This window comes from Grus americana, chromosome 23 (genome assembly GCF_028858705.1).
Source record: "Grus americana isolate bGruAme1 chromosome 23, bGruAme1.mat, whole genome shotgun sequence".
Classification (NCBI taxonomy): domain Eukaryota; kingdom Metazoa; phylum Chordata; class Aves; order Gruiformes; family Gruidae; genus Grus; species Grus americana.
This window is the reverse complement of record NC_072874.1, coordinates 1,195,518-1,217,200: the sequence shown is the minus strand read 5'-3', so window position 1 is coordinate 1,217,200 and position 21,683 is coordinate 1,195,518. Positions and strand designations below refer to the sequence as shown.

General features: G+C 66.7%; 1 protein-coding gene across 1 annotated transcript; it reads left to right on the top strand.

Moving 5' to 3' along the window:
• The first annotated feature begins 233 nt into the window (after window positions 1–233).
• On the top strand, window positions 234–20,616 carry KCNQ4 (potassium voltage-gated channel subfamily Q member 4). Its single transcript, XM_054802288.1, has 14 exons — window positions 234–467; window positions 10,859–10,949; window positions 11,678–11,804; window positions 11,911–12,086; window positions 12,160–12,285; window positions 12,396–12,506; window positions 12,668–12,763; window positions 13,012–13,100; window positions 14,325–14,480; window positions 17,393–17,610; window positions 17,733–17,835; window positions 18,139–18,270; window positions 18,474–18,609; window positions 18,735–20,616. Exons 1-14 carry the CDS (start codon window positions 241–243, stop codon window positions 18,951–18,953), a joined length of 2,007 nt encoding a protein of 668 aa, XP_054658263.1. The 5' UTR covers window positions 234–240; the 3' UTR covers window positions 18,954–20,616.
• The last annotated feature ends 1,067 nt before the right edge of the window (window positions 20,617–21,683 follow it).

Genomic DNA, 21,683 nt, shown 5'->3' with positions numbered 1-21,683 from the left:
GGGGGCGGGGGCCAGGTACGGCGGGGCGGGCCGGCCCCGGCGGGGCGGTGGCGGGGGAGGGCCCGGCGGCGGCAGCTAAAGGCAGGTGGCACCGGGGAGCGGTACCGGGCTGCTCGGGGGGCGGTGCGAGCCACCGTCTGGAGCAGCAGGAGCGGGGTCGGAGGGGGGGGGGGGTCCCGCGGTGCCGGCCCCGGCGGGGCCATGCGGCGGGCGGCGGCGGCCTGAGCGGGGCGGTGCGCCATGGCCGGGGCGGCGGCGGCGCTGACGGGGGTGCGCACCGAGGGCGCGGGGCCGCCCGGCGGGACCCCCCCCCCGCCCCGCCGCCGGGGGCTGCTGGCGGGACCGCGCCCCGGGGCCGCCCCCCGCCCCGCCGGGCCCCCGCGCTGCTGCCGTCGCCGCCTGCAGAACTGCCTGTACAACGTGCTGGAGCGGCCCCGCGGGTGGGCCTTCGTCTACCACGTCTTCATGTGAGTACCGGCGTCCCGCGGGGCCCCGGGGCGGCTGGTCCCGGTGGGGCGGCGGGGGAGGAGTAGCGAGGAGCTCCGGGCGAGCCCCGGCCCCGGGCACTGGCCCCCCCGGGCTCCACCGGAGAAGTTTCTCCGTGAGCGTTTGGGGGGGGGAGGAACGGACGCGCTCCCGGTGCCCGCTCCCGGTGGGAGCAGCGCGCTGGGGAGCTCCGGCACCGGCTGGGCCCGGGGGGGGGGGGGGGGGGGGAGCGGGGGTGCCGGAGCCGCGGCGGGGGGCTGAGCACAGCGGCGGCTTCTTACCTGCGGCTCCGGTGCGAGGAGGTGAGCGCGTCCCCCGGGGATGGGACTCGGTCCCCGGGGTGGCCCCGGTGCAGTGAGCCCCTTCCCGCCGGCACCTGCCCGGAGCCCGGGCACCGTCCCGCTCTGCCCCTGTCCCCTCGCTGCGCGTGCCCGGGGTCCCGGCTGGGGGCTCGGAGCCCGTGAGGACCCTCAAAGGCAGAAGTCCCCTGAAAGGGTGACAGCACCGGTCCCCTTGGGTACCTGTAGTAATTTTGGGATGCAGCAGCGTTCTCTGTCCAGCATCCCGGAGCTGTGCCCGGATGGGATGGGGGAAAGCAGGGAACGGGTGTTCTTGTCCCTGGTTAAAGGCTGCAAGCCGGCAGCGGCTGCTGTACCCCGAGAGCTGTTCCTGTTCTGGGGCCGCAGCTGCTGTTGATCCCCAGCACTAAAACATCCCTCTCCAGAGACGGAGCCCGGGATGTTCCCAGTAGCCGCTCTGCTCCCTGCTCTGGCTCAACGCGGTTTCCCGGGCCGTGCGGCGCTGCTCCGGCTTTCCTCACCGGACCTGGGCATCCAGTAGATTTTACAAAGCAGAATCTTTCTCCAGGATGCACGGGCTCAGTTCGGGGCCGAGTACCAAATTCAGTCCCTTGGGGTTGTTTGCTCGGGGGGCTGTAACGGGGCTGCAGAGCTGGGGCGCCTGTAACGCACCCGGGGGCTGCGGGGAGAGAGGGAGGCTCCGTGCTGGGGGGTTGCTCTGGCTGCCCTGACTCAGGACCCCCACTTTGCTCTGGCTGCGCTGCTGGGACGCTGCCGGGACACCACTGCTCCCTACCCAGCCACGGCCGTGGGGAAGGAGGTGTGTTCCCCCTTTGCCTCACGTGCGCTTGGTGCGTGCCACGCGTGTGCACTGTGCCCCGTGGCCCGGCTAGGCACAGACATTCTCTGAGAGCATGAGCCAAAAAACTGCCTCTCCCTCTGCTTTCGGGAGCAGGAACACGGTGCTGAGTCGTTAGCGGGGTGTGCGAGCTGGAGCTCATTAAGAGGCAGGAAAGTGGGTCTTGCCTAAGTTAGCACATTGAGATGGCAGGATGAATTTGTCACTGGATAAGAGGGCACCTGAGCTCCCTGGGGAGCCGGGAGAGGAGCCCAGGGCCCATTTGTAACGCCTGCCGACACCCCCGCAGTGCGCTTTGGCGATAATACCTACGTTGCAAATACTGCCCTCGAAAGAGCTTTTCCTGCGAGGAATTAATAACAAGGGCAGCTGAAACCTCCTGCTAGGGGAGGGGGGTCGGACTCTTTTGCGTAGGTACTCGCTGGGCTCTGGGAGAGCGATACCCCTGCTCATCTCACGGCTGAGACGCGTGTGCCCGAGTGTCCTCCACCAGCTCTTCCTCCTGACCTGGGTGTGTTTTACCCCAGAAACACCCGCACCGGACCGAGGAGCTCCCCTTGCAGAGCCCACCGAGCCCCAGGGCCATCCTCTGCCTCCCCAGCCGTGCCCGACTCCCAGCTCCCACCACCTCTGGGACATCGGCTTTGCCCGGCGTGGGCAAGACGTGCAGCGGGGTCGGTGGCACCGCTCTGCCAGGGAGAGCGGGGCTCTTGCAGGCTCGCCTGCCGAGGATAGACCCGATGGGGAGTCAAGAGCAGGAGCAAAACGTCTTAAGCATTTAGTGGGTTGGGAAGGGTTTGTGTTCACTCGCTCACTTAGCTTTACGGCAGAGGTAGGCTGCAGGGCAGCCAGTCCTGCCAGGGACCCCCCCGAAGCCTGGGGGAAGATGCCGCAGTGGGTGCCAAGGTGTGGAGGTCTGTTTTGTGAAACTTTTCCTGTAGATGTTGCTCCTTTCTGGCTTCTTCAAAGTTGGTTCTAGTTTTGTTTTTTTCTCTCCTGCAGCAGATGGGAGCTGCTAAGCTGTTGCAGTGCTGGGTATTGAATTTTTTGGGAATGATTTGTGTACCTCAATAGATGAGGACTGTTTTTTTAAAAAAGCAGAGGGCGTTACCCCCGCTTTGTGGGGGGACCGAGATAGGGGAGCTGAAGCCCATGGCCCAAGGTCACCCAAGGTTGGGGCAGCGTTGGTCACAGGACCCGTCCTCTGAGTCACGGCCGTGCGCTGCCTCCCCCCGAGCAGCCTGGCTCTGAGACAGGGCTGAAAACTGCTAAAATGGAAATACCCGCTGAGAAGCGAAGCGCTTCCCTCCCCTGAGCAGTTTAGTGTCTGGGAGCACGTAGCCGGGCTGAGCTGATACCGTTTATTGGACAAGTTCAGTCTCTTTCTGTCGGCAAATTGATCCCAAATAGCTTCCCGTCCCCAGCGCCTGCTCCGGGCTGGGCTGGTGCTGCTTCACCTTGCAGGTTGCTTTGGTGCCGTCTCTGCAGCCCCCGAGCCGCGCCAGGCACCTGCCTGCAGCCCTGCCCGACGGGCTGCGGGGGCTCGGAGCTGCCGTTGGGCTCTGCCACGGCTTCACAGCCCCTCAGAGCCCCCCGTGCTGGGTGTCCCCGTGGGTTCCAGTGCTCCAGCGTTTGCAGGAAGGGGATGGTGTGAAAGTGGGTGCTCGTGCAGGTGTAAGGGTGTGCGGCGTTGGCTGGCCAGCCCTGTCCCGTCTAACCCCGTGCCGACCATGGCAGGGCCATGGAGACGTGCTTGGGCTCGGCCGGCTCACCGGGCTTGCAAAGCTGTGCCTTGCCCTCTTGAAATGAGAGTTTCTAGTCCCGGAGCTTACAGAGCAAATCTGGGGGTGTGACCAGAGCGGTAACCTAAAGGCTTTACAGCCAGAAGGCAAAATAAAACCTTCCTTTTCCAATCTCTTCCTCTTAAGCAAACGGTCGGGCTGTTCTCATACCCAGCTCCTGCCTTTTGTTGTGTTTGTCTGTCGGTGACCGCCCTGCTCCCAGGCAGAGCTGCTGCAGGCTTCTGCCCTTGGCATGGGCACCGCTGCCAGCCCAGCCCCAGGGGCTGGGGGTCCCGTCGGCCGGGGGCTGCCCTGCCCAGGGCTCTCCTGGAGCCACACTGGCCAGGTTGCCCGTTCAAGCTGCTCCCACTGCTTTTTGCGGCTTGTCCCTGCAGCCGGGCTCGCTGGCACCCTCTCCCCATCTGCCAGCCCCTGCACGTGGCCAGTGGCTCTCGGTGCTGCTGCCCCGATGGAAACCGGGGTCTGGGAGCTCGTGTGGATGGTTATGAAACTGCTGGGTGCACCAGAAGCTCAGCTCAGCACTTTTCCATTTCCTAGAGGAACGCTTTTGTAAAGAACAGTTTGACCTGGGCTGCGTGTCCAGCAGCATGAGCAGCAGGTCAAGGGAGGGGATTCTGCCCCTCTGCTCCGCTCTGGGGAGACCCCCCTGCAGTGCTGCGTCCAGCTCGGAGGGGGGGAATGGCCTGAAGCTGCAGGAGGGGAGATGGAGATGGGATGTGAGGCAGAAATCCTTCCCTGTGAGGGTGCTGAGGCCCTGGCACAGGGTGCCCAGAGAAGCTGTGGCTGCCCCTGGCTCCCTGGCAGTGTTCAAGGCCAGGTTGGATGGGGCTTTGGGCAACCTGGGCTAGTGGAGGGTGTCCCTGCCCGTGGCAGGGGTGGGACTGGGTGGGCTGGGAGGTCCCTGCCCACCCAAACCAGTCTATGAAATTAGGGAAGCCTGAGCCAGCAGTGCCAGTACCAACCTGCAACCCCCTGCCTGAAACACCGTCCCCCGTGCAGCTGGACGCCTCCCCTGCCCGCTGCTGATGGCAGCGTCTCACCTGGGGGCTCCTGAGTTGATGGGGTTTAGTGACCTTGGCAGAGCTCGGAGGGTGCCCATCCCTCGGGCTGTCCCACGGCACCCCCACCCCCGCTGTGTTGGGTGCCCACGTACATTGAGGGGGGCAGAGGGGTGGCAGCTCCTGGCAGAGCCCCGGCGCAGTCCCCCAGCCCGCTCGGCACCGGGTGAGCGATGCCAGGCACGGGCTCTCCTCGGCTCGGGGCTGGCTGGGCGCCTCAGGGCCACGGGAAATCCCCGCTGGCTCGGGGCAGCGGGACGGCGGGGGTGCGGTGGGCGCAGGGCAGCAGCTGGCGGGTCCCCCCCGTGCACCGGCCAGCTCTGGCCAGGGACCAGGCTGCTGGCAGCCGGTCTCTCCTGGAGTTTCGCCGTGCTGGGATCCTGTTACGGGAGAGGGCTGCTGCTCCGCTGCATCCCGGCCCTGCTGCAGGGTGGCTGGCTCTGCCGTGCTCCCCCATCTCGCCGCATCCCTCCGTCACCGCTTGGCAAGCGGGAAAGCGCTTCCCCCACCATGCTGGGGATTGCCGCCGTCTTCAGTGCCTGCAGCGGCTCCAGCTCGGGCCCTCGCCAGCCCACCCGAGGCTGGTTGCTGGGCTGGAGCCCCGGAGGGTTTGCGGGGAGATTGCTTCCTGCCCGGCTGGGCGCTGGCTCTCCACCACCTGCCTGGTGAAAACCTCTCGTATTAAGCCGCAGGGTTTTAACTCGCTGCCGCCGGCATCGCCCACAGGGGCTGGTTTGGTGGCTTCCTATCCGGCTGCTGCTCTCGCGTGGCCAAAATGAAATGGGCCGGCGAGGCTGTGCCCTTCGATCGGGGGGTTCTGCTCTCGGGGCCGGCCCCGCTCACCTTGCCCGGGCTTGAAACGGGAGCTGCGTTTGGGGGCAATGCCAGCGGGAAGAGAAGCCGGCACAGCAGTTTCCCCAGCCTGGTGTGGTGTCGCTGGGGCAGAAAATTAAGCGACTTTGGCGCAACGTGAAACTGTGCATTGATTTTTTTCTTCCTTCTTTTTCTTTTTTTTTTTTTTTTTTTCCCCTCTTGCCACTCCTGTCAGACCCCCCAGCCCAGAGCGGGAGGTGCTGGTTTGGGTGCGCGGGGCTGGCTGGCCCCGATGGTGAGGATGGGGGAAGCCCCGCTGCTGGGGGGTGCGGAGGTGATGCCCTGGAGAGGCTTCGGTTATTTACCCCTCACAGCAGCAATCCCGGGGGGTGATGGTCGGAGTGGGGCTGAGCAGGCGCCCGGACCTGCCACCTCTGCCTGTGGGTGCTTCTGCTCTCTGTGCAACGGGTTTGGGCTCTCAGCCTGTCTCGGCTTCTCAGGGCCACTCATGTCCCTGTGCCCCAAAGGTCCCCTGTCCCCTGCAGAGTCCCCAGATGCTGGAGACCGGGGGTGGCCCTGATCCCTCTCCTGGGGTGCGCGGCCCATCGGGCACGGGAGGTGCATCTGAAAACACGCTGGGTTTTTTTTTTCCCCTCCTTAAGCCAACTGCTTGCCAGATGATTCAAGAGCAAAACTATCTCGGCTGCTCTGTGTGAGCGTCTTGGCAGCATCCGCAGAAGCCTTGTGACCGTGCTCCCCGTGGGGACTGCGGGGCCGGGGTGCTGGGGGGCGCTGAGTGACGCGGGGGTGCAGACATGTGCAGCGCAAGGCTGATGGACGATGCTGTCTGCAGGCTTTGGCTCCCGCTTGCTGAAGCACAAAGGTGTTGGGGCTGTCAGCTCCCGTGCGGTGTGGGACGTCATCTGGAGCTGCTGCCGTGGGTGCCGCCGGGTCCCAGCCGTGGGTGCTGCCGGGCTGCAGGAGGAGGCATGCAGCCTGCAGACGGGCTTCCTCATCCCAACCTGCTTGCAGCCTGTGTCAGGGCGCTGGAAACTCCCCGTCCTGCCTTACCCCCCTGGTACCCCTGGGTCTGGGGGTGAGGAGGGCTCTCGGCACCTTTCCTCTCCCGGCACTGATAACCGGGTCGGGGCCGGGCTCTGAGTGTGTGCTGGGCTTTGTGGTGCCGCGGTCGGGAGCCCTGCACGGTGCCGCTGCTGCGGCAGGGCTGGTTGGGTTCCCAGCTCTGGCCTGACCGGGTGACCGTGGGGAAACGCTCGGTGCTTTTCTGCCTCTCTTCTCCGCGGCGCGGACAGGAGCGTGGTGTGGGACAGACCCTGCCATGGTTACGGGCGCAAACAGGCCCGCTACACCCCCGGTTATTTATATCCCCCGGAGCAGACAGGCCGCCTGCTCCACCTCTCCTAAAAGGCTGCTGGGCGAGGGACGGGGGATTTATAAGACACGCTGTTTATACAGCGGCAGACGGTGCTCAGGGAGCTGAACCTCGTGGGCTGGGGAGGCCGGAGAGCGAAGCACCATCCCCATCCCTGCTTCCATCCCCATCGGAGCTGGGCTCGGGCAGTTCTGGCCCAAACAGCCGTTTCCCGTGGTAGCACAGCCGGGGGCGGACAGCCCAGCTGGGCACCCAGCGCTGCTGCCCAGCACCATGGGGACCTGGCAGTGCCGCGATGGGGCCAGGCTCGGCCGGGGAAGGGAGCCGTGCCGTTTGGCAGAGGCTGTTTGTTCGCTCGTCCCCTGACTGAGCTGTTTATCCTACGGCGCGTGGTATTTTCCTTCCGCTGAGTTATTGCCGGGCTGTCGGCACAAGCCTCCCTGACGCTGCCTGCGCCCCCGGCTCGGGGCTTCCTCGCAGGAGGAGAGCGAAGCGGGGGCCGAGCCAGCCCCGCTGGGCCATGGGGGTGCCCAGCATCACCCCACCCCCTTCCCAGCCTGGACACCGGCTGCTTGCTGGTGCTGGGGGACGCAGCCTGGCCGGGCTGTGCCATCCCACTGCACAGGCTCTGAGCATCACGTTCCCATCGGCACCGGCTGTGCCAAGGTGCTGCGGCGCAGCTTTGCCCAGGCTGTACCGGCGTGCAGCCCGTTTGCCCCGGGGGTGTTCGGGCAGGCACTGGGAGCCGGCTGGTGCCCCCTTGCCCATCGCTGCTCCTCGCCGGCCGGGGGCTGACCTGGCCCCGCTTCCCCTGCGCTCAGCAGCTTTCCCGGCTCACCTGTTCCTCCAACGGCACCGCGCTGCCGGTGCGGGCAGGAGCATATGGCAAAGTCGGCTCTAATGAAGATTAATGTGAGGAGGTTCGCCTTCTCCAACCTGGGTCCCCCGCTGGGTTTTAATTATTATTTTAGGGAGGAGTGTTCCTGCGGAAAGGCTTTGCTTCTGCAGGGGTGAGAGCGGCCGGGGGGGTCCTGTCCCTGTGCCCAGGCTGCCGGCGGCGTGTCCCCTCCTGCGTGGGGATGCGTGCCGGCAGGGAGGTGTTCGGGCTGCAGCGGGAGCCCCCCTTCAGGGAGGGGGCTGCTGGCCGGTGGGGGCTGGTGATGGAAAGTTTATTGGGAAGAGCCGATGCAGCGGCTCAGCAACAACAGCATCTGCTCCCTCCGTCCCGCGGGACCCCGGCGCAGGGAAGCGGGGAGGCAGCGAGGCTCCCGTTGGGTCCTGCCCCGCCAGCTCTGCCCAGTCCCCATTTTCCCTGGCAGCATTCGGGGTATTTTAGCCCTGCGTGGCGGGTGGGAAGAGCAGTGAATTTGGGAGGGGGAGCGCACCGGCGGGGAGCCTGGCACTGCCAGCACTGCGCGGCGTTTGATGGAGAGGTCGGCCGAGCCCTCGGTGCGGGGCAGAGCTGCTGAGGGGGCCGGGGGGGGGGGGACATGGCTGGTTCCTGGCTCGCCGAGCTGCCTTCAGGCATCTGAGCCTTTCCCTAAGCCGCTTAGGCGCTGCCGGCAGCCGGGACCGGGTGTTCGCCCAGACTTTACAAGTTAATTCCTAGCAGGTGATGTGTTCCCAGAAAGTTTCTTTCCCAGCCAGCCCTGGGGGGCCTCACATGCCCGTATCCTTCACCAAACCCTCTGGGATGCCGGCGGGGGGGGGGGGGTGTTGCTGGGCGTGAGGCGTCCCCACCCTGGGGGTGCGGGTTTCCATCCCCGTTCCAGCAGCACGGCTTGGCCAACCGGCCCCGCTGCTCGCGGTGCTGCCGTAGGGACAGGGGACGAGTGGGGCTCGGGCTCGGTGCAGAGGCACGGTGACTCCCCCGAGGCAGGGCCACCCACAGCACGTCCCCGCAGGAGCAGCGTGTGCCCAGGCACCGGAGACCCCCCCCCTCCCCGCTCCCCGTCCAGGGCGAGAGGCACAAATCTTTGCGGGCTGGGAGATTTCTGCCTTCTCTTCTGCTTTGTGCTTCGCTGCCCATGTAATTGCCTGATAAATCCTGATTGTATAATCTTTATTGCTGATGATGCACAAAGCAGAAAGGCTCTGCCCTGGGCTGCTCAGCCAGGTCTTGTTTTGCTCCTCAGACCCAGCGACCTGCTCGGTGCTCCCTGCCCGGGGAGGACGGGGGTACCACTGTGCCCGGCCGTGCCGTCGGCTGCCGGGGGAGTTAACGGCAGAACTGCTGTGCGGGAGGAAAGGGGCTCAATTAATAATTCAGAGGGAGAAGGAACTGGCTCCAGCCTTCTGCCTTGCAGCTGGGGAGCGCCTGGGAGAAGAGCATCGTCCTCTGCAGCGAGGGCAGCGCAGTGTTGGGGCTGTGGCACCCCCGGCCCCCTCGGTGCTGTAGCTGGCACGTGGTGGGTCGCTCCAGCTCTCCCTTCTCCCTGCTCTGCATCCAGCCCTTCTCCCGTGCCTGGGGTTTCTCTTCCCTCAGTCCCATCTCCAGTTTCCCCTCCTGGTGGTTTTGGGGAGGGGGACCTGCCTGTCCCCTTCAGGCTGGATTTTGAGCTGGGTGCTGCCCCCCTTGCCCCACCACAGCCACGGGGCACTCGGCAGCCCCCTCACGCCATGCCCAGGTTTGCAGAGCCCCCAGCCCTACACGGCACAAACCGTGGGTTCGGTGGGTGGGCGCGTGCGTCCCCAGGCCATGCTCAGCCTTGGGGGGGCCCTCGGCTCCCCCCACCCCCAGTGCTCAGTGTCTGGGCTGGGTCCCCCTGGCCCGGGTGGTCCTGCTGGGGCAGGCATGCGGGTCGGGTCTGGTTTCACCCTCCCGCTGTCCCGGGCAGCCGGTTCCGCTCCAAAGTTCCACGTCAGCAACAAGAGGAGACAGGAAAGCGCTCCCGAGCGGGTGCCGGGCAGCATCACCCCGAGCCGAGCCCCCCGCGCTCTCTGGAGCACCACTGATGGGTGCCCTGGGCATTGCGCACCCCGGGGAGATGGTGCTGGGGGGGGGAGATGGGTGCCCACCAGCTCGGGGACAGGGTGCCAGGGCCACCTCGTTGTACTGCTGGCCTCAGCCTGGCCGTCCCAGTGCTGCTGGCGGCACCTTCCCGCAGTGCCGTGGGGCCGCGTGCCCAGCGGGTGCCCGGAGCCCCCTGTGCCGTTACGGAGCCAGCTCCGGCGGAGCAGTGGCCCTTTGCACGCCATCACGTGGACTGGTGGCACAAGCCCTCCACTTTCCATTTTTAGAATCGCTGGATCAGGGGAAAAAATGTATTTTTGGAGTTTCATTTGCTTCGGCTTCAGAGTCTATTTTTTTTTTTCCCCTCCTTATCTTAAATGGGCCAAAGCCCCTTGTATCTTAACCCAGCTCTTGGGGACAAATAGCCCCAGAGCAGCTCCCCGTTAACTCTTTTCCCATGTCGGCTGTTCCCGGGTGGCCCCTGTGTCCCCAGCAGGTCCCCACGGTGGCAGCGATGCTGGGGACAGTCAGGCGAAGCTCTGGTCCCCTTTCAGCAGCAGCAGCACCCTGCTGTGGCGTGGGACCCCCCATCTCCCTCCCTGCCTTTAATTAGCGGTTGTTTTGCCCGAGCGGAGGCTGCAGGGCTGCGGCGGAGCCTGGCACTGAGCCCCGTGGCCACCGGAGCCTGGTCCTTCTCCTGGATGCCTGTGGGGCTGCGCAGGGACGTGCTATGCCACCAGCCCGGGCTGGCACACGGGTGCCACGCAGAGCTGGTCCCCGTCACAGGGGAGACCAGGGGGAGCGACGTTCCCTCTGGGCACGGGGCTTGGGGGGCACCGTGCGGCTTGGGGGGCACCCCGCAGAGAGCTCCTCCTGGCTGTGCCGGAGGGATGCACGGGGCGGGGGGGGGGGGGGTCCCCGGGGAGGTGCTGCCTGCACTGGGCATCCCAGTCCCTGGGCAGCCTCGGGGCGGGCAGGCTGTAGGCACAGCCCTGCCTCTGCACCCGCGGGTGCTGCTCGTGGGCTCCCAGATTGCTCCGTGTCACCATCTAGGGGCAAACCGTGTCCCCGGTGGCTCACCCACAGCCATGGAGGTCTCGGCTGGGGGGGGACGGGCTGTAAATGGGGACCAGCACTGCAGGCTGGGCTCCCCCCGGCCGTCCCCGATGCCTGCACCAACACCTTCTCGTTCCAGATTCCTCCTCGTCTTCAGCTGCCTGGTGCTGTCGGTCTTCTCCACCATCCAGGAGCACCAGAAATTGGCCAACCAGTGCCTCTTCATCCTGGTAAGTGGGGAACAGGGCTGTCGCTCTGACTCCCCGTCCCCGCATTACACCCCAAGAGGCTCGGACAAGACCATGGTCAAAACCCCTCTGACCCCTTCCCCAGTCCAGATTTCAGTGCTGATCATTGGTGTTAGTGGTGGCAACCTCTCCGGCACGTTGGGGAGAAGCTGCAGGGTGGCCTGGCTGCTGCGGGCGTCCCCACGGCTCGGGGTGGCCCATCACGGCAGCCGGACCTCCGCGGTGCGGAGAGGCATAAACCGCTGGAAAAGGCAGGGCAGGAGGGGCTAAAAAAGGCAACTTTCCCCCAAACTGTCAGAAACGGCTGACGCTGGAGTTCTTCCGAGTGATGGAGACTAAATTGGGAAGGTCCTTGTGACTTTCCCACGAGTAAGCAGAACGGGGGCTTGTTTGTGCGAGAGGTAGGAGGACAATGCTGACGGCGGAGGAAAAGGACCCAGCTCGGTGTGAGCTTGGCACAGGTAGGAGAGCCGGGCTGCTCAGACAAGCTCGACGGCCACGGCTCCGGTCTCGCTGCCCTGATTCCCCTGGGGACGGCTCCAGCCAGGGCTGTGTCAGGGAGGTGGCCTTGGGGGGACACCACGCTCCCCCCTGCACCCTCCCCAGCACCAGCGTTTCAAGCCGCCCACCCAGCTGAGCCCCCTGTGCCATCCTGCCCTTGCTTTCCCCACCTCACCCTCCTGCCCCCCCTCTCTCCCCCCCCCCGGCAGGAGTTCGTCATGATCGTGGTGTTCGGCATGGAGTACATCATCCGCATCTGGGCAGCCGGCTGCTGCTGCCGCTACCGGGGCTGGAGGGGACGCTTCCGCTTTGCCAGGAAACCCTTCTGTGTTATAGGTACCGGGGGGGCTTGGGGGGGCACAGGGATCTGGGGACTGGCAGTGTCACCCACGCCACGGGCGTTTGAGAAAAGCCCACGCCGCTGACCCTCGCTGTCCCCTAGATTTCATTGTCTTCATCGCCTCGGTGGCCGTCATCGCCGCCGGCACCCAGGGCAACATCTTCGCCACCTCGGCGCTGCGCAGCATGCGCTTCCTGCAGATCCTGCGCATGGTGCGCATGGACCGTCGCGGCGGCACCTGGAAGCTGCTGGGCTCCGTCGTCTACGCCCACAGCAAGGTGAGGATGCGGGATCCTGGCACGGCTCCCCACGGCCCCCCACAAGCCCCTCTCACCCCCCCTGCCCTGGCAGGAGCTCATCACCGCCTGGTACATCGGCTTCCTGGTGCTCATCTTCGCCTCCTTCCTCGTCTACCTGGCTGAGAAGGATGCCAATGCCCAGTTTGCCACCTACGCCGACTCCCTGTGGTGGGGCACGGTAAGCTCAGCCGCCGCGGCCCCCCGGCACCGGGAGGGGATGAGGAGGGTGGGACGGGGCAGTGGGGGGGGAGCTCCCTCCAGGCCTCCCCCTGCTCTGCCCCCGGGCAGGTCACCCTCACCACCATCGGCTACGGGGACAAGACGCCGCAGACGTGGCTGGGACGGATGCTGGCGGCTGGCTTCGCCCTGCTCGGCATCTCCTTCTTCGCGCTGCCCGCCGTGAGTAGGGCCGGGGAGAGGGTCCCTGCGCCTCCTGCCCCGCAGAAATCGGGGAGAAAGGGGAAAAATCCACCCCTGCGGTGGGAGGGTCCCCATCTCTCTCCTGACTGGCGGTGGTGACGTGGCTGGCACCCACGGACCCTGTCCCCTCCTGTCCCCAGGGGATCCTGGGCTCCGGCTTCGCCCTCAAAGTGCAGGAGCAGCATCGGCAGAAGCACTTTGAGAAGAGGCGGACTCCGGCGGCGAACCTGATCCAGGTAGCGCAGGGCTGGCGCGTCCTGCCCTGTCCCTTCCCAGGGATGCTCTGCTGCCCTCCCGTCTGCTCTGCCTGTCCCTGCCTGCTGCAGGCAGGACCCAAATGCCTGACCCCAAATCTGGCAGCTTTGGGCCAGATTCTGCCCGTGGTGGCCCAGGGGGATGGAGGGCGCGGGGGTGGGGGGGGTATCTCGCCTCCTGACCCCGCGGGGGCTGATCCCGATGCCCGCGGGCTCTCGCTCCCGTCCAGGCTGCCTGGCGCCTGTACTCGACGGACATCAGCCGGGCGTACCTGACGGCCACGTGGTGTTACTACGACAGCCTCCTGCCCTCCTTCAGGTAGGCAGGGTGCGGGCGAGGGCTGCGGGGCTCCCGGGGGGTCCCTGCGGGGCCCCAGGCTGAAGAACGACCCAGGCAGCCCCTGCCACGAGGGGCCACGTGGAGCTGCCAAGGGCTCGGTGGGGCTGAGCAGCACAGACGCCGAAGACCCAACACCTTCCTCCGCCCTCCCCACCCCCCCAGCCCACAGCACCCATCCCACCCCATCCCTCTCGCCCCATCCATAGCCTTCGTCCAGCACCGCTGCAGGGAAGAGGACGGTGCCGCTGGCCGCAGGGACCTCACGGCCGGGGCAATGGGGCTGCAGCCGGCGGGAGCTGGCTCCGAGCACAGCGGCAGAGCAGATGGACCTGGGGGGTCGGGCAGGGAGCCTTGAGCCCTGTCCCTGCAGCGCTGTCCCCTCCCGTGGTCTCTGGGATGTTGCCGCCACGGGTGGATCGAGGACCCTGCGAAGCTTTCCCAGATGAGCTGTGTGTTCCCGTCACACGGAGCGCACCGGGGTCTGCGTGCGGTCCCCACGCCCGAGCCCATGCGCTGTGCCGCAGCCCTGTCCTCTGCCTGCGCGTCCTTGCGTTTCTTTGCAATGACAAATTCGCGGTTCCATTTCACTCTTTTTTCAAAGACAGGGTTCTTAACGGTCGCAGCAGCGAGTCCCTCTTGTCCCCGAGGAGATCCGGCTTCCCGCACATCACCGCCGAGCGCGGTGCCGGGCTGTCCCGGCGTAGACATCACGGGGGGGCTCCGCCGGCCCCTCCTGCTGTGCCGGGAGCCCTTTCTCCTGCAGCAGGGAGTTGGGGTAGGGCCAGGCGTGATCCTTGCCAGGGATCCGGCAGTGCCTGGACCCCCAGATCGGATGGTGGCAGGTCCCCATGTCCCCACCCTGCAGCAAGGGCGGTCGTCCTGCCTGAACCATCCCTCTCAGCACGGTCCGACCCCTCTGCCGGTGGGCAGCCTCTGTGGGACCCTTTCCCAGCACCCCCTCCCCAGCACCATCACCCCCAGGTGCCGGCAGCACCCGCTGCTGGCTGAACCCGCTGCCGGCAGCACCAGTCCGAGCTGTTAAGAAACTGTCTTTTGAAAGAAAGTGCTGGTTTTTGCTTCTTGTTTTGCCTGGTTTTGCTTTGGTTTGCACAGAGGACCCGGCTCTGCTCAACCTTGGTTTGCTCATCTCATTTGCTTTGAAAAGTTTAATTTCTCCATGTTTTTATTTAACCCCAACCTCAGAGAGCTGGTCCTAATGTTTGAGCATTTGCACCGAGTCCGCAACGGAGGATTTAGGAATTCAGAGGTGAAAAAATTGCCCGACGGAGCCCCACCGCCTTATCACTCCTTCACCCCTGGCCAGAAAAGCATCAGCCCTGCCGCTTGTTCAGGGGAAAGGTAGGAGGGTGCAGCCCCACGGCCCCGCGTTCTCCCTCCTCTCTGCCCTCTCTCCTCTGCTCGGCCGTGTCCACCCGTGGTGCCACCGTGGTGCCCGTCACCGCCAGCCTGGACCCCAGGGGAGCAGCCCCCGGCCCCGCTCCCCACCCAGCACCGTGCCGGGGCACCCATCCTGCTCTGCCGCTGGCTGCCGGCGTCGCTCACAGCTCCAGAGGGGACACGCTTGGTCCCCACGGATGGACTTTGGGCTGTTGTAACAGCGTGAAGCCTCTTGCAACGTTCAGCTCCACCTCGATGCCATTTTCGATGTGCCCACGGCACCAGCACCTTGCACGGGGGAACCAAGAGTGGCCAAAACCGACCCCGCAGCAGCCGCGCTGCAAACCTGGCGGGGCTGGAGCTGCACGGCCCCGCCACTGGGCCGAGCAAGGAGCAAAACCCGATTCCCGTGGTCCGAGATGGGTTTCCCATGCCCGCGGCAGTGGGGAGCAGCGATGCCGAGCCACCCCGGTGCCGTGCCGCTGAGCTGAGGCGAGATGGTTCGGGGCTGCCGTACCGCCGGCAGCGGCTGCTCGTGCACCACGTCCCCAGAACCCTCCGGCCGAAGAGCATCCCGGAGACCCCGGCGTGGCCACCGTGGCTGCTGGCCTGCCACCCACGACATCAGCACAGCGCGGGGCCCTGGGCCAGCGTCAGGGTTAGGTGGGGAGAGGGAGCGCTGCTCCTTTGCACCGTGCCTCAGTTTCCCCTGCGATGCCGGAGACGGGGCTGCGGGAGGTCTGGTGCGGTGTGGGGGATGTGCCGAGCCGTGGGGCTGCGGCTGCCTCGCTGTGGGCATGGGGCTGAGGGGAACCTGCTCCCCCACCAGCCCCGAGGTGAGTACGGGCTTGGGGGGCTCATCCCTGCGCAGCACCGGCCTGCGCTCGGTCTCCTGGTGAACAGCCGGGAGCTGACGGGAGGGACTGCAACCCCCGGCCATCCCACCCGGGGGGGCCCGAGCCTCCCCCCTTCTCCTCCGCATGCATCACCTCTCATAACACCTCATCTTCTCTCTTTCTCTTCCCCTCTCCTGTTCACCCTCCTCCTCTCCATCCCCCCAACCTCCCCCCGACCCTTTTCTGCCCCCCCCCTTCACCCCAAGCTGGAAGGAGGAGGACGTGCAGCCCCACAAGTGCTTACGCCTCAGGTAACGTTTGCCCCCGGCCGCCTCTCACCCCCCGTCCCGTCCTCCCGCAGTGAGTGGGCAGGGGCCGGGGGTCCGCAGAGCCCCGGCGGTGTTTGCAGGGTTGTCACCGTTCAGCTGCTCGGCACCCCGTGCCATCACCAAACCGCTTTTTTGCAGAGCTCCGCCGCTGAGGCACCGGACTTCCCTCTGCGGGGCAGGCATTAGTGTTTATGCAGGACCTACGCAAACAACTTTGCTCATGCTTCTTGCCTCCACAGCAGAGCGGGGGTCCCGTGGCCGGGTCCGGTGCAGCGGGAGATGCTCACCAGTGGCGGGCAGGGACCCTGCATCCTCGTGCTGGGGTGCGGGCATGCCCGGGGGACTGGGGGTGCGGTGGCCCGGGATGCTCCGCTCCCTCCCGGCCGCAGGCTAACTCACGTTTTCTCCTGTGTCTCTGCCCTGACCCTCCAGCCCGATCTTTAATGGTAAGAGGAGGCTCTTGCGGACGTGGGGCACGTGGAGACGGAGGTACCGCGTCCCGGCTGCCCACGCTGGGCCGGGGAGCACCGTGCAGGGCTGGCTGCTGGCTGCAGGGTGGGAGGGTGAGGCGGAGGGGGTAGAGGCCAAAGGGTGGTCCTTCCGCAGGGCGGGGGGTCTGTGCATGGCCCCGCTGCCCCCACCGGCTCCCGCGGTGGACCCTGCCTCGGTTTCCCCCTCCGTGCAGCACGGATGAGCCCAGCGCCTTGGCTGTGCTGGGCTTGCCAAGTCCAACAACGGCAAACTGAGGCGCTTGGATAAACCCCATCGCGCGTCTGCCCTGCAGCCCGGTACCCCCCTGGGCACAGCCCTTCCCAGTCCTCCGGCACAGCCCGGCAGCACCGCATGCCGCCGGCTGCACGGGCTTGTGGCAGCCCTGCCTGCCTGGGACCAGCTTGCCGGCAACCTGCCTGGGGAGGGGTTGGGAGCCCGGTGCCCTGCCTGTACCCCTGCCTTGCCCTGTGACTCCAGGAGGCTCCCCGCACGCCGGGGTTTCATGGACCCTGTTGTGCAGCGGGTGTGGGGTTTGCTCCGTGTCCTCCACAGCTTTGGCTTCCTCTGCTCATGGGGCTGTGCATCTGCTTGGTCTCCTTGCATGCCCCAAGGGGTGCTTCTGGTCCCACATCACACAAGAGGCAGCATCAGATGATGTTTTTGTGTAGGTCCTATATAAACGATGCCTGTTATTTCCCCCTGCAACTCAGCGGAGTGGCTGGTTTCAGGAGCAGAGCCTGAATTAGGAGGTGAAGCCTGGAGGAGGAGGAGGATGAAGGGGCCTGGCTGGGTGCCCCAGGATGCCCAGTGCCGGCAGGGCTGGGGCAGGAGCAGGGCTGCTCCCTGTGGGGCCGGTCGCTCTGCCGGCAGCTCCGCTGCATGTCCTCCCTTCGCCGTACCGGGCTGTCCCCGCTCTCCCTGTCCATCTGTCTCTTCCTTTCTCTGCTCTCGGGGGAAAAAAACGGTGTTTAAAGGAGTCACCCCAGAGCTGCTCCCGCAGGGCATGCGGTACCGCCTGCTCCTGGCCTGGCTGGCTCGCGCCTGTTGCGTGTTGGGTGCTCTCCATGAGCTCGGCACGGCCACCCCCATCCTCACACCCACCGCGGTGGGCACCGTGCACGCCCGCAGTGGGGATCCGCTCCCCTCCCCGTCCCCATCCCCGTCCCCCCCGGTGCCTGCTCGCCTCTGACGCTGCCCACCCTGCTCTCCCACGCAGCAACAAGATGGGCATCAAGGACCGCATCCGGCTGAGCAGCTCGCAGCGGCAGGGCAGCCGGGGCAGGCAGCACCTGGGGCCCCCCCTGCACCGCTCCCCCAGCACCGAGGACATCCCCGAGGCCTCCAGCCCCACCAAGGTGCAGAAGAGCTGGAGCTTCAATGACCGGACCCGGTTCCGTGCATCCCTGAGGCTCAAGCCACGGACCCCGGTCGAGGGTAAGCTGCGGGGACTGGCGGGGTTCAGCCCCGGCTGCGGGGTCAGGCTGGGGGTCTGCGGGCATTTTGGGGGGCACAGGGGGACAGCCCTTTGTCTCTGCCACCCACCCTTGCACCCACAGCCGACTGCCTGCCGGAGGACAGCGGTGAGGAGAAGAGCTCCCACTGTGACCTGACCTTCGAGGACGTCATGCCAGCGGTGAAGACCCTCATCCGGGCTGTCAGGTGAGACCGTCCCCTCCTGTGTCCCCCAACGTACGTGCTCCTGTCCCCAGCTCCTCTGCAGCTCTCAGCCCTTGGGGATGAGCAGACGTGTCCGGAGAGCCCTGGTCCCCAGTCCAGCCCGTGGCGGTGGCCACGCCGGGCGGGGAGCAGGGACAGCTCCTGGCTCAGCCCCCCATGGAGACCGTGCTTTGCCTCCATGCTTTGCGCATACCCTCCCCCTCGCCCCCCCCCCCCCTCAGTGTGGAGCCCCCAGGTGCCCCTGGTCCTCCCAGTGCCCTGCAGCCAGCCCGGGTGTCCCCGCAGGATCCTGAAGTTCCTGGTGGCCAAGAGGAAGTTCAAGGAGACCTTGCGTCCTTACGATGTCAAGGACGTCATCGAGCAGTACTCGGCCGGCCACCTGGACATGCTGGGCAGGATCAAGAGCCTGCAGATGCGGTGAGCTGCCCCGAAGGTGGCAGGGGGGGCTCTGGGCTCCCCTGGGTCCCCCACCACTAGCCGTGCCTGCTGGGAGGGGTGCTGGCCCATCGCGGTGGGTGGGACATGTCCCAGGAGCCCGTCCCCGTCCCTTGTGGTCTTGCACGCCCTCCGGTCCACTGGGAGTGACGGGCCACGTCCCCTCCTTTCCCGCCGGCCACCAGCGTGGACCAGATCGTGGGCAGGGGGGCCCTCACCGCGGACAAGAAGACGCGGGAGAAGGGGGAGAAGCCGGCGCTGGAGACGGAGCTGGTGGACGAGCTCAGCATGATGGGTCGCGTGGTCAAAGTGGAGAGGCAGGTCAGGAGGGAACGGGTGCTGGGGGCATGTCGCTGTCCCTTTGGCATCTGCGGGACGGGGGAGCCGGGACCCCCGGGACCCCTCCCCGTGGGGAAGGACCCACTCAGCCCTGCCCGCCCTTGCAGGTGCAGTCCATCGAGCACAAGCTGGACCTGCTGCTCGGCCTCTACTCCCAGTGCCTCCGCAAGGGCTCCACGAACTCCTTCAGCCTGGCCGCTGTGCAGGTGCCCCCCTGCGAGCCCGACATCACCTCCGACTACCACAGCCCCGTGGACCACGAGGACATCTCGGTCTCTGCCCAGACCCTGAACATCTCCAGGTCGGCCAGCGCCAACATGGACTGAGCAGGGGGGCAGCGGGACGGATCCTGCCAGCACGCAGCCAGCGGGATGGGATGCCGGGATGTGGGAGCAGCGTGGCATCGCCCAGCCCCGTCTAGCCACGTCCCTCGCCCCGTTACTTGAAACGAGTCTTCCTTTGCGGGGGCATGGCTGCAGCAGGGTGCCTGCTCTGGGGATACGATGGGAGCCCGTGGCACTGCGGGATGCTCCTGCCCTTCTTGGGGGGGTGAGACCCCCCCCAGCTCCTGGGGCCTCAAGTGCTCCCCAGCCATGGCAGGGACCCCCCAGCCCTCAGGAGATGTCCAGGTCCCCAGTAGGGTCCTGCCTGGTGCCCCGGAGCCGAGCCGGGGCCACCACCAGCTATGCAAGGCTCCATCTCCCTCCCGCTGCTGGTGCTGAGCAGGGGCGTTGGGGCACAACCCGGTGTGGTTCTACCTGTGTCGCTCCGGGTCAGGGCAGCGTTGGGGGCCCCCCCGGGCAGGGGAGCAGGGGTCTGTCCCCCCTCACCCTCCTCTGCCTGGGTCGTTTCCCTGCTTGCAGGGCTGCAGCACTGCAGCTGAGGCTGCACCTCTAGAAGCACAGCAGAGCCTTCTGCCTGCCCGTGCATGCTCCCAGGGCAATATATATATAGGAGAGAGAGAGATATATTAATGCAATAATGTCTTAATATGCAACACCCCCGGGAAGAGCAACCCGTGGGGACATAGGCAATAAGCAAACCACCCTACCAGCACACAGGGCTGGATCCTGCTGCCCGTGGGAACCCGCCTGGGTGACAAACCCCTGCCCAAGGGTGGCCCTGTGGTCACGGGGCTGGGCAGGGGCTGCGGGGAACAGAGGGATGCAGGCACAGGCGATGGGAGCAGTGGTCCCCGAGGAGCATCCCTCCCTCTCGTGTCCCAGCCCCTGCACTTGCTTAGAGGATTCCTTCCCTGCTGGGTCCTGTGGTGCTCAGTTTGTCCCTCCCTATGTCCTCGTCCCCTCTGTGGCCTGGGGAGCATGGACAGGGCCCGGGGGGTGCCTGCCCGGTGGGGACAGGGCAGCCTTGGCCATGCCTCCTTGCATGCCACTCGCGGCAGAGCCACAGCAGCTCCCGCGCTGCCCCGCTCCCGTTTGCTGCCCCGACCCCAGCCCTGGGTCCGGTTTCCAGTCCCGCAGCGCTGAGCTGAGCCAGGCTGGAAGCAATCGTGGTAGTGCCAAAGTCTGCCGAGCCGGGGCTGGCGCCTGCTCCCATGTAGCCAGGGGTCCCGGGGGTCTCGGTGCCCTGTGGGGCTTGGCAGCGACTCCTGTGTGGCCACGGTGCTGGGATCTGACCTGGGCTGGTGGGGACCCACCGCGCCCCTCGCTGCCGCATGGCCCCTCGCCGGGCTTCGGACCGTGGGATTCGCGCTTCTCCTTCCCAAGCCCCCCAACGTGTCCGCTCCCGGCAGCGGGGACCCCCGACCCTGCTCGTTTTTCTTGCCTCGTTAGTGCATGTGGCCAGCGTCACTCCCGGGCTCCCCCCTGCTCCTGCAGCACCCCGGCCCCCTCCCCTCGCCCCGGGGGTGCCTGCGCCCCCGGGTGGGTACCACGGGTGGGCAGGCAGCGGGTGGTGCGTGGGTGCCGTGGGTGCCCTGCCACGGGGCGAGGGTGCATGCGAGAGCTTTGCCCGCAGCCGCACGCAGGAACTAACTCGTAGGACCCTCCCCGGGGCTGGCTGGTCCCCGCAGACCTCCCCAGCCAGCGGTAGTTACCTCACTTGATTAACTTATTAACTTATTGGTTTCATTAAAATTTGGAGTAGAGGCTGCCTGCCTGCCTGCTGTCTCTCTCCCGGCTCTCCCGAGAGGTGGCACTCCAGCCCTGCCGCCGAGCGCTGCGGCCAGCGGACCCAGGCGTCCGGCCAGGGGACACGGGCGTCCGGCCACCTCCCTGTCCCCCCGAGCTCCCCTGGAGCCGCAGCCGCCCCCCCCGACACGGGAGCGGGGCTCCGTCTCCGTCTCGATCGCCCTTCCCGGCTCCACGGTGCCCTGTGCCTGGGGGCTGCAGGCCTGATGCCACTGCAGAGGGGCCCGTGCCCTGCGTTTGGAGCCCGCGGGTGACGGGAAGAGCTGCTGCCCCACGAAGGGCCGTGCCCCATCTGCCTCTTCGGAAGCGTCACGGTGTGTCCCCGTCACGGTGTGTCCCCAACAGGGATGATGCCGTGGTGCCATCCCAGGGGAGGCGAGGGTGCGAGCCCCCTTCCCCAGGACATCACAACCCCTCGAGGGGTGGCAAAGCCTTCACCCCAGCCCCGTGCGCTGGCACCCCGCGGGGACGACGTGTCCCACAGCCTGCGAATGTCGGGGGGCCGGAGGTGGCCCCTTTTCACGCTGCCCTGCCCCGGCACTGGCTTGGAGAGGAAGCCAGGGCTCGCCGCAGGTCAGTCCCTGCCTTTCCTGGCTGCCTCTCGCCAACAAACCCATTCCTGGCTCGTCCCTGAGCACTGGGCTGTGCTGAGCACCACGGGGCCAGCACCTCCCTGCCCTGGCTGCACTGGCCCCGCTGCCCCCAGAGCTGCCCCAGCCTGCTGGGATGGGGGTCTTGGGGTGACTCAGGCCCCCCCACCCCACCGAGTGCCGTGGGGCGTGATCCCCAGGGAGCCTCGGCCGCCCCCAGTGCTGCGCAGTCTGGCTCGCGTGCGGGGCTGCTTTGAAGCAGAAGCTTTGAAGGGGAAGCCAGGACGCGGCAGCAAATGGAAAGCCCCGAGTGAGC

Bases quoted from the DNA above. Each gene is read 5' to 3' on its own strand.
- KCNQ4 (XM_054802288.1), top strand. From the start codon at position 241: ATGGCCGGGGCGGCGGCGGCGCTGACGGGGGTGCGCACCGAGGGCGCG. The intron at 11,805-11,910 runs GTACCGGGGGGG...GCTGTCCCCTAG, and splicing joins GAAACCCTTCTGTGTTATAG to ATTTCATTGTCTTCATCGCC. The intron at 12,087-12,159 runs GTGAGGATGCGG...CTGCCCTGGCAG, and splicing joins TCGTCTACGCCCACAGCAAG to GAGCTCATCACCGCCTGGTA.